The 11,171-nt window shown below is 37.9% G+C and overlaps 1 protein-coding gene across 1 annotated transcript; it reads left to right on the plus strand.

Moving 5' to 3' along the window:
* Positions 1-419: 419 nt before the first annotated feature.
* LOC117386349 (type I phosphatidylinositol 4,5-bisphosphate 4-phosphatase-A-like) lies at positions 420-9,516 on the plus strand. The gene is made up of 8 exons (XM_033983700.2): positions 420-616; positions 1,090-1,200; positions 2,607-2,782; positions 3,552-3,658; positions 6,172-6,286; positions 6,510-6,562; positions 7,685-7,775; positions 8,698-9,516. Exons 2-8 carry the CDS (start codon positions 1,122-1,124, stop codon positions 8,839-8,841), a joined length of 765 nt encoding a protein of 254 aa, XP_033839591.1. The 5' UTR covers positions 420-616; positions 1,090-1,121; the 3' UTR covers positions 8,842-9,516.
* Positions 9,517-11,171: the final 1,655 nt, after the last annotated feature.

Here is an 11,171-nt window from a genome sequence, read left to right on the forward strand (position 1 = left end):
TGTTTACTGTTTAGGATAAGGTTAGTAATGTGATTATGATGAAGGTAGGGTTCAGTCTGGAAATGAATGGCCCCAAAAGCATGAAAACCCAACGTGTGCGTATGCGTTTTGATTTTGAATGCTTTTTTTTAATATTTGTGTAATAACCAAAACCTCCAGCAGGGGCGGCTGTGCGACTGCAGAGATTACTTTATGAAGCTCAGTGGTAAGAGCGCTCATTCATCAACCGGAAAGTCAGTGGTTTGAACACAGCTTGGACCAGTGCATTCCTAGAACAAGATAACTCGCCTACCTTTCAATTAGTGATGTCAACATTATTCAGGACCAGGTATTTGAATTACAATTTATTTGGCTGTAAAAAAAAACAAAAAACCTCGTGACTCACACGTGTCATGTGACCTGTGTTTGTGTTCATTTCCGCGTTGCCGCAAATCTTTGCAGAGTCATGTGCTTCTCCTCCGGTACCGAGCCGAGGCCGCGGGTTTGGCCCCTGCTTTGAACGCTTTCCCCTCTCTCCTGCGCGGCTTAAACATCCCCGAAGTCCCTGTACTCGCTTCCTCGTTTTCCCTATTTGTTTTGGGCGGACGGAAAGCCGTGGTTGTTCAGTTCATCTTTGGTAAACAGATTTTTCACTTTGCATGTTAAGCTAAATCCAAGTGAAGGTTTGTGACATATATTAGTTGTTTTTGTTCCATGAATTTGTAGTTTGTCAACAAATGTACACTGCTGGGTTGGCACAGCCATCTCTAACTATCATTACGTTTAATAGACTACTGTATTATAATGTGTACCGTACATATCGATAGACACATCTTTAAAATGTTTATATAGTTATTTATAGTCTTTTATTCTATCATCATTTGTAGTTATTTGTTTTTAATAGGCGTATTTGTATTTGAATCTTTATTTAGGCCAATTTTATTTTTATCATGCCTTTTGTTGTGCCTCAGCTTGCTCTTCTGTCCTGTGCATATGCAAAAGCCCAGTGATTAGAAATTGAAGTGCATATGACAGGTTAGAGTACTTGTTGTAATGTCATTTGAAAGCCAGACATTTGTCCTGGTATGGCTCACTCTGGTCTGATTCCAGGTTCTGGACAGTTCTGATCCAGACCCGGAGCCATGGCCGATGGGGAGCGCTCACCACTGCTGTCTGATCAAGACGAAGGTCCTGGCTGCGGTTTGCCGTCCAAACTCCATGGTAAAATCAACATTATCATAAGGAGAAGGAGAATATGATTTTTTTTTTTAAAGACTAGGCAGGGGTCTATATAACTACATGCAAGATTTGTTATTGAACAAAATATCCACATTTATCATCCACAAGTGTTATCATCCCAAAGTTTTTTTAACTGACAACAATTACATCTTTGGGGTTAAATAATGGCACCACTTTATAAAATTATTTATACTAACAGAGAAGATGTTGAACTTCGTCCTAGGTTTTGTTTCATGTGGATAGGCCAAGCAATTGGATATATTAACCATAAACCAGATCAACAAATCTGCAACCTGACAGTTAAACGGCAAATTCCTCCACACATTTTGACTTGTCCTCCTGCTCAGTTTTAAACTGTTAGCTTTCTACTATGTTGTGATGTCATGTGAACGCAACTACTGACCATATAGATTTTAGGAAATACAACCTCCTCACAATTTAAGACTCGACCGTGGGTTTGTCTTTCTTTGAGGTGAAAACTATGAGTCCTCCTCTGTAGGGTTGAAAAACAAAACAAAATATCCTGTCTTATTCTGCATAAAAACTGCTAACTCCCACTAAAGTGTAGATCTGTGCAAACTACTGTTTGTCAGTTCAGATTTCAGTCTTTTGTCAGTTCTTCTATAGGCCTGTCATAATAACAAAATTATGAATTGCGATATTTTGCTGATGATACTATAGACAAATAGTGGCATTGAAACTAATTATGCCACGGACACAATAACCCTAAAGCAGGAGTCCCTCCCAAGGACAGCTATTCTATATGTACATTATTTTTAACAAACATAAGCTGCAATAAATAAATGAAACACTTAATTAGTTATAGAAGTTATTTATTCAACTCTACACTTCAATGCAGAAAAATAGCAAAACATTACTACAAAGAAAAAGTACCCACGATAAATATAAACCCTCAAAAATGGTTGTTCTCCTGGACATGTTCAAAGTGTGAACTTTGAACAGAATCCTAAACACTTAAAACATACAATTTAAGTGTATGTTCAAACAACACCAGTCAAGAGTTTGGACACACTCTCTCATTCAGTGTTTTTCTTTTTCCTTTTTTTTTTTTTTTTAATACTTTCTACATTTTAGATACATGAAGAAGACATCAAATATATGAAGCAAGTTATAAGGAATCATATATTTAAGTCCTCAAAATAGCCACCCTTAGCTTTGTCAAAAGCAAGAGTTATTTAATTTTTTTTCTTTATTACATAATATTTAGTAGTTATTCAACTTTTTTCTTTGCTAAATAATTCCACATATTTTACTTCCTATATGTATGTATATAAATAAAGGAAAAAAAACATTGAATAAGAGGGTGTGTCTAAACGTTTGATTAGTGGAATATATTTTCCCGTTGACTCCGACTGGTCTGTCTCCAGGTGTGCCTCCCTTCCCTGTAGCCCCAGATGAGCCCCCTCCTCCATACTCGCCCCAGGGCAGTCCTGACAGCAGCAGCGCCCCCATCATCAGCTGCCGCGTGTGCCAGAGCGCCATCTCTGTGGAGGGCAAAGGTCACCTGCACGTGGTCAAGTGCAGCTTCTGCAACGAGGCAACGGTCGGTAACTACTCTGTATGCAGGGCAGTACTAGGAACACTATACTAACTTTTCTGCTGGAGAGTCTGCGATTTGCTTGTTTTCATGGAGATGTTATTGCTTTGCCTGCAATGTACCACAGTATGGCATTGAAGTATCTGTACCCATTTTTTTCCCCTTCTCCTTGAGCAAAATGTGTCTTGCCCCAATACAAATATATTGTATGAGCAGCTCTTGAGGTCAAAATATGACCCCTGTGTATTGTCAACATGTAATTATTAAGCGTTTTATGGACAATAAAATAATAATCAGGAAGTGTGCATTAGCATGCTAGTTGTTGTTAGTATTACAGTTACAACAAATCTCCGCTCTGGTCTCTGAGAGTTGAGAAAAACGTTTATAAACTCATCATGAATAATTTGGATGCTAGGAATACATAAGGTAAGTGAGGAATAACTTGGTACCATTGCAAACCATTTAAAATGAAGTAGTTCATTCTTCACATTTTAATGCAGTGAAAATCAGGTACAGTGCCTTTACATTTATTTATGGAGAGGAGCAGGTGACTCCACTAGACCAAGTTAGGCGACCCTCTCACAGTAAGAATGTTTTTTCTAGGTATTTCTTAGCAGTAAATACACTTGTAATTTAATACATGCAAGAAAGATGTGTTTAATGCCATACTATGAAACATTTTAGGGAAAGCTATAACATAAAAGTAGATAAAAGCTGATTTAGCATAAATTGCAGTCGTATGAAGATGAATAATATTGACTCTTTATTTTTGCAGCCCATAAAAAATCCTCCTGTGGGGAAGAAATATGTGCGCTGTCCATGTAACTGTCTGCTCATCTGTAAAGTCACATCTCAGAGAATCGCCTGCCCAAGACCTTACTGGTGAATAGAACTTAAGCTCAACATATGTACTTGCAAGATATGTGTTATATTACGTATCCTTATTTTAATTTTTAAATTAAAGTTAGACAATATGTTCATGCTAATATCAGTCGATATGCAGGATTCTTTCATATAATCTGATGGCAAGGCAAGTTTATTTGTATAGCACAATTCGTACACAAGGTAATTCAAAGTGCTTTACAGTATAGACAATAAGAAAGATCACAATACAACAAATCAAAACATAGATAATCACAAATAATCAGCATAAAATTTACATTAAAGAAGAAAAGTGCAGAATAAAAACATTTCAGTCATATGCATAGGTAAACAGAACTGTTTTGAGCCTGGATTTAAACATTGTCAAAGTATAGGTTTGTCTTACATCTTCAGGAAGATTGTTCCAGGTTTTAGCTGCATAAAACTGAAACACTGATTTCCCATGTTTAGTCCTGACTCTAGGCACCAGCAGGAGGCCAGTCCCTGAAGTCCTGAAGTCCTGAGTGCAAGATGGTTCACATAGCACTAACATGTACTTTGGTGCTAGGCCATGGAGAGACTTGTACACAAGCAGAGCTGCTTTAAGGTCTATTCTCTGAGCTACAGGAAGCCAGTGCAGAGACCATAGCACAGGACTTATGTGCTCATACTTCCTTTTTTTAGTTGGGACCCAAGCAGCAGCATTCTGCAGCTGTCTTAACGCTTGTTTGGAGAGGCTTTGACCAGGCCGTTACAGTAGTCTATCCTACTGGAGACAAATGCATGGATAAGTCTCTCTAAGTCTGGTTTTGCCAGTATAACTTTTAGTTTTGCAATGTTTTTAGATGGTAAAAAACTGCAGATGTTATTGATTTGATGTGGCTATTAAAGTTCAAGTCTGAGTCCATTATTACCCCTAGATTTCTAGCCTGATATGAAGGTTTTAGAGAGAGACTGGGGGTGACTGCTAACACTTTCTCTATGTTTATGGGGCCCAAAGACTATGACTTCAGTCTTGTCTAAGTTTACTTGGAGAAAGTTGTTTTGCATTTACACACTGATCTGTTGGATGCAGTGGCAGAGTGAATCCACTGCCAGTGAGACATAGATCTGAGTGCCATCTGCATAGTTCTGATAGCACACATTATTGCTGCGTATTAACTGGCTTAACGGAAGCATGTAGAGGTTGAACAACAGGGGTCCCAGGATTGACCCCTGGGGCACCCCACATGTCAGAAACATTTTGTCTGGCACACATTTTACAATTTCAACAAAGAACTCCCTGTTTTCTAGATAGGACTTGAACCAGCTTAGTGCCGTACCAGAGATGGCCACCCAGTCCTCTAATCTCTGTAAAATGATCCCATGATTGACGGCGTCAAAGGCAGCACTCAGATCTAACATGATCAAGATTGAGACTTTGCCTGCATCAGTGTTCAGGTGGATAGCATTAGTCACCTTGATAAGAGCAGTCTCAGTGCTGTGGTGGGGTCTAAAACCTGACTGGAAAACATCAAAGGAGTTGTTCGTTTGGAGAATCTTAATAAGCTGTTGGTAAACTACTTTTTCGAGGACTTTGCGTAAAAACGGCAGATTTGAGATTGGTCGGTAATTGTTCAGTATTGTGGCATCAAGACTGCACTTCTTTGGGAGAGGCTTGATAACCGCAGTTTTCAAAGCTCTTGGGAATGTTCCTGATTGAAGTACCATGTTAACTATGCAAGCGAGTGGTGATAGCTAAGTGTTGAGCACACACTTTAAAATTTAGTGGGTAACGCATCGAGGCAGCATGTAGATGAACTCAGACTGGTGACAATCTTCTGGACAGTTTTGTCAGTTACAGTTGCAAAGAGAGTCAGGGTGGATCACCAAAGTGTAGCTAATCAGGAGCGCCACTTCCGACTCTTATTTCTGGGGTCGCGATCAGCCTCATTTTGTCACAAAGTGCTGCTGTTACTAAGTGCTCTTTGGGGAGAAACACGCATTAAGAAGAATAAAGTCGGGTACCCCAGCCAGTGAGTACGGACGAACTAGTGAGTAACGATGAAAATAGAAGAGATATTGAAGCTACTGATGAGACTTTATGTTTACACTATCTCCATTAAAAACACACTATATTATATTCCAGATATATTTGTTGTCTGGGAGGAGATACAGGGTTCAATTATGCAAAAATAACAGGTATAAAAACTTGTCCATACCCCAGTTCATAAAATCTATTAACAACATGGACTGATTGTGCAGATGTGTGGAGCCTGAATTTGATTGTATTTTGTCAAGTTTTGCATGTTTTTCTTTTGTATTTTGCTATGTCATGTCTGTATGTAAATGCTACTGACCCCTCCTCTAAACCAAACTTCTCCATGAGGAGATGAAATTAAGGAAAATATCGGTTATTGGCCACGACAGCAAGACACATATCTAATATCTGTTGAAAAAAGTCTGTACTTTCTCCTTCATCATTTCTCATTTTATTTATGAAAAAACATGTCAGTTTTCCTTGTCACTGATTTGTCCTCTTCTCTCCTGGTTAGTAAGCGCATCATTAACCTGGGCCCGGTGCACATCGGCAGAGACAGCCCAGAGCCACAGCACCACCAGCCCGTCGGGATCAGGGTCATCTGTGGGCATTGCGCCAACACTTTCCTGGTACTAACATCAAACTTCTTTTACTTCATTGTTCATAATTTCTTTAGAGACACCAAGGTACATACATCCCAATATACAATTTAGTTTCTGTTATACAAACTGCCGTGCCTGGAATGTTCCCCACTATGGCATTAAACTTATCCAAGGAAACAAGCAAGTGGTTAATTTTGCAGTCATTGTCTACATTTTTCCCCCATATTTTAACACACCTCCTCTCTTTCAGTGGACGGAGTTTTCAGACCGAACTTTGGCCCGTTGTCCCCACTGCAGAAAAGTGTAAGTTCAAATTATTCTATTAAGACACATGTCTGTGTAATCCTTCAGTCATCCAGGTCTGATCCATAGTAGAAATTAAATCTGTCAACTGTCAACCATTTTGCTGCTCATCTAAGCCGCTTCTTCAGTTCTGGTGAAATTGCTGGTGGACACTGCCTTTTATCTGTCTGAAGGAAGGGGCTACCTACATTGAAACTGCAAACAGCTACTGTCTCCAGTTTCAGTCTTAATGGCCTCCATTCAACCTTTAATGGTCCTACTGGCTCACCATATTGTTCTTTGTTCCTTTTGTTTGCTTTGGGTCTGATGGTGGGGTTATAAATGGGGGAGAGATTATGTCTCAGGCCCCCATTCACTACACTGAATGGAGTAGAATACTTTATGGCTCGGGTTTTGTCCTTTGGGTGGTAAAGTGTTTATAGGTTTGAAATAGACTGGAATCTCAAACTGGCTGAAAATTCTCTGAAGTTTTTCAGACACACCCGCTGTGTAAGGAAAGTCATAACTATTCCTGTAGTGTAGTGAAGAGTCCAGTGAGCATTACATTGGAGAAACTAAACAGCCACTCCATAAGAGAATGTACCAACACTGTCACAAGAGCTCCTCTGGACCCCAGTCTATTGTACATTTCCATCTCAAAGCCTCTAACCACTTCTTTGAAGATAGTGAGGTGCAGATCTTAGCCAGAGAAAATAAATGGTTTGAGAGGAGAAGAAGCCATTTTTGTTAGGAAAGACAATCCTTCCTTAAACAGGAATCAGGGCCTGAGACATAATCTCTCCCCCATCTATAACCCCATCCTCAGGCCCAAAGCAAACAAAAAGAACAAAGAGAACAAAAGGGTGAGCCAGTAGGACCATTAAAGGTTGAATGGAGGCCATTAATACTGAAGCTGGAGGCAATAGATGTTTACAGTTTCAGTGTAAGACAGTGAACCGACCAAAAGTGGCTTGGATGAGCAGCGAAACGTCTTCACTCCTACATTTTGTCCAGTTGACAGATTTAACTTCAGCTTTTACTATTAAGATACACTCACAAGGAAAATCTGCATCTGTGGGAGGGCATCTGACACATGAAGAGTAAAATGAGTAACACTTGTACTACCTGTTTTTGGATTTGCAGCTCCTCTATTGGTCGGCGGTATCCTAGGAGGCGGAGTTTGTTGTGCTTCTTGTTGTTTATCGTCTTTGCTGTTTCCACTGCTGGACTCATGGTAAAAAATTGAGTGAATACGTAACTGAAATCACAATTAGTTGAAAGAATTGTTTACGTCTTGTCCAAATTTAACCTTTAGAGGAAGAAAAGAAGAAAGTGGTTCCCAACCTCTTTTCATGAAGCGCCTCCCACTTTATTTTATTTATTATTTCAACAAATAATTAATAGTTGTTGTTTTTTTCTCATAAACATTGTTGTGTTTTTTACTATTTAATTAGCTAGTTTTGCACGAATAATTACTTTGATGACCTGGATCTCTGATTAGACAAAGCTGTGGGTTTTGCCGCCCAGGTTGGGAACTAGTCTGCTGCATACCAAAAAGGCACTATATAAATCCAATGCACTGCACTATCATTATTTAAGTTTTAGAATAGTCTGGAAAAAACGTGTTTGATCTATTAAATTACACTCTTTAAAAATGTTTAGCCCTTGTATTTTATGTTATATTTGTTCAAACTGTTTAGTTCTGTATTTAAACATCATTCAGCATGTATTCTAGGGCTTATTTTAATAGTCGGTAGTCAATAGATTTTTGTCTTGATAAAGATAAAAAATATGCCAACTAAAGGCTTCTACAGTATAAAGAGAATATTTACAAATGTTTTTCGGTCTATAGTCCAGATAACAATAACAATTATTTTAAAGGGGCACATTACAAGCTTTTAACCATTTTAAGTGATTCGTGCAAGCGTTCACTGCTACTTGCTACAGTGAAATGTTACTTATGCAGAGGTGTGGCCTGTCAGTTCAACCTTTTTGAATAGGAAGTCAATGGACTTTTTCCTGTTACTTAGCCATTTTATATCAATATTACAGTTTACAATTAACAAAATGTAAAATAATGATCTAAATACCCAAAAGAATCGCATGCCTTCTTCCCAATGAATGGTAGCACTCTTCATGTATTCTGTCTGTTTCAGGCGGGGACGTGGATTTCTGCTAAGTCTTCTCGTGGTATTTACGTGTCCTGGGCTCTGCTCCTCTGCCTGGCTGTGCTCACTCTGGCTCGCACTCTTTACTGGAGGTGCCTCAAAATCAGTGACCCCATTTCCAACATCACATAGACCCGGACCGTGACCACAGAATGCACAAAAAAAAGTTCACAGCACTGAAAATGAACTAGTACACATAGGCCTGTCACGATAACAACTTTTGAAGTGCAATTTATTGTTGAAGAATTTATAAACAGTAATTGAGAATACTGAAACTAAATTATGCTGCAGATATAATAACACTAAAGCAGAATTACCCCCCCCCCCCCCCCCCCCCCCAAACTATTCTAAATGTATAGAGGTTATGCACTGATATCTTTTTTTTTTTTTTCCTAAAAGAAGAAACATTATGACTGAGTGGCACTAAGACAGAACTATGAGTTGTGTAACAGACAAAATGTGTTTCTTTGCTTTTTTGGCCTAATTTTTTTTAGTTCAAATTAACTTTATACGGCAAAATGGAAACTGAAAGTAGTTTCTCCTTGCTGTGACTGCATTAGCTAGCTTGTTAGCTAACAATATAGGAGATAAAGAACACTTTAACTCTCCCCACAACAATTAATCTCCTCAAAACACAGACTCAGAAATATGTTATTTAGGGAGAGAAAAGATCAGTTCAACTGTGTCTGATCCCAAAGTCTGTATCGGTGATAAATGTGCATCTGCAGTGTCCCTGTTGTTTAACTGTTAACTGCTTTTCTGATTGACTAATTTTCTTGTTATAGATGTCAGGTACAAATTAAATATTTAGCAGAGTTGTAGACTTTTATATTTATTATTAAACTGTATCAGCTCTTTCACATTTTAGACGTGTTTTGAGCTTTTGCAGAAGAAAATTTCATTACTCACTAATAGTCATATAATGTTGCCACTAATTCTAAAAATTCAGAAAGCTGTGATGGCATTTGCATAACCTCTATGTTATCATTAAAAAAAATGAGCTGAAATAAATAGCTGGTTGAAATACTTAAAGTGCATTTGGCAGATTAATATATTTTTGTAATTACTTGGTTTGGAGAGATATTACCTAAAATATTCATCATAATTTACATAATTGTAGTACAGAAAAGTTCCCTACATGTACAAAGAAAAGCACCCACAATAAATATTGACCCCCCAATAAATATTGAACCCCAAAAATTGCTTTATCTGTCATTTATAGAATGATAAGTTGATATAGTCATTATCGGGACAGGCCTAATTACACAATTTTTATTTCAGTGTGTTTAACTTGTCTTTGCTGGATCACTACAGAGCTGCTATTCTTAATCAGAGCTGCAGTTTCCTTTTCACAAGTGATTTTTAATTTTCGTAAGACAAAAACATATTTTTTTAAACTTTGGACTTCGAATTAGCATTAAAGGTGCATTATGTAACTTCTAACATATTGTTTTGCCTGTGTTGTTCCACAGTATGGCATTAAATCTGTCAATCAATCTAAACCTATTCAATTACATTCCATTTTTATTGCTCAAAAGTACATTGAAAACATTCTTACTCTGAGTAGACTCGCTTCTCCACAGATCTCACCTGTAAACTTGGCCTGGTGGTTTGCTTGTTTCTATGGGCATAGATATGTTTAATGCCGTAGAGACAAGCAGGTAGTGGGCCTTCTACCAGAAAAGTTACACGGTGCACCTTTAAAGTAACAGATTACTCTTTATGCTGCTAACAAAATGTTGTTTACACAAAATAAATACATAATTAAAACATTTTGAAACTAAAAGCAAAATGTTTCTAATTTAAAAAAAAAATAGAATTTCCATTTTGCACTTACAAAAAAAGTGAACTGCAACTTAAAAATATCTAATTTCTTTGGCTCTGAAATATAAGCATTTGTATGTGATGTGATTATGTATTTGAAAATTGTCCCCTGAAGCTTCCCATAGGGCATTACCAAGCTGAGGACTAGCACGGATCAATGAATTTAAAAACATATTGCACTTATTTTACAAAGGGACTTATTTAATGTAAGGAATTGTATGTGTTTTGAATGACAATGTTTCACACTGTACTGATTATAAGCTACTGTTAAAGTTACTTTTCTGCTGGAGAGTCTGCCGCCTACTTGGCTCCATGGAGACATTATTGCTTTGCTTAGAATGTTCCATAGTATGGCATTAATCTTATCAATCTTCATGGAGACAAGCAGGTGATACAACCAATAAAACACCTGTAATGCAATAAATACAAGATGGATATGTTTAATGTCATAGTGTGGATCTCTCCGGGCCAAGCAATAACATCTTCAGGGAGAGAACAGGTGGTGGACTCTTCAACAGAAATGTTAGTGCATAGTGCAGCTCTAAATCAGGTCAAAACCATAATTAGTTGAATCGAAGTAGGTTAGCTGTAATATATTTATATTTTGGTGATTATGACACCAGAATTGCAATTCTATA

Source organism: Periophthalmus magnuspinnatus, chromosome 18, assembly GCF_009829125.3.
Source record: "Periophthalmus magnuspinnatus isolate fPerMag1 chromosome 18, fPerMag1.2.pri, whole genome shotgun sequence".
Taxonomy (NCBI): domain Eukaryota; kingdom Metazoa; phylum Chordata; class Actinopteri; order Gobiiformes; family Gobiidae; genus Periophthalmus; species Periophthalmus magnuspinnatus.

Coding starts and splice junctions, on each gene's coding strand:
- LOC117386349 (XM_033983700.2), top strand. CDS start 1,122: ATGGCCGATGGGGAGCGCTCACCACTGCTGTCTGATCAAGACGAAGGT. Junction 3,659..6,171: donor GCCTGCCCAAGACCTTACTG/GTGAATAGAACT, acceptor TCTCCTGGTTAG/TAAGCGCATCATTAACCTGG. Junction 7,776..8,697: donor TTTCCACTGCTGGACTCATG/GTAAAAAATTGA, acceptor TGTCTGTTTCAG/GCGGGGACGTGGATTTCTGC.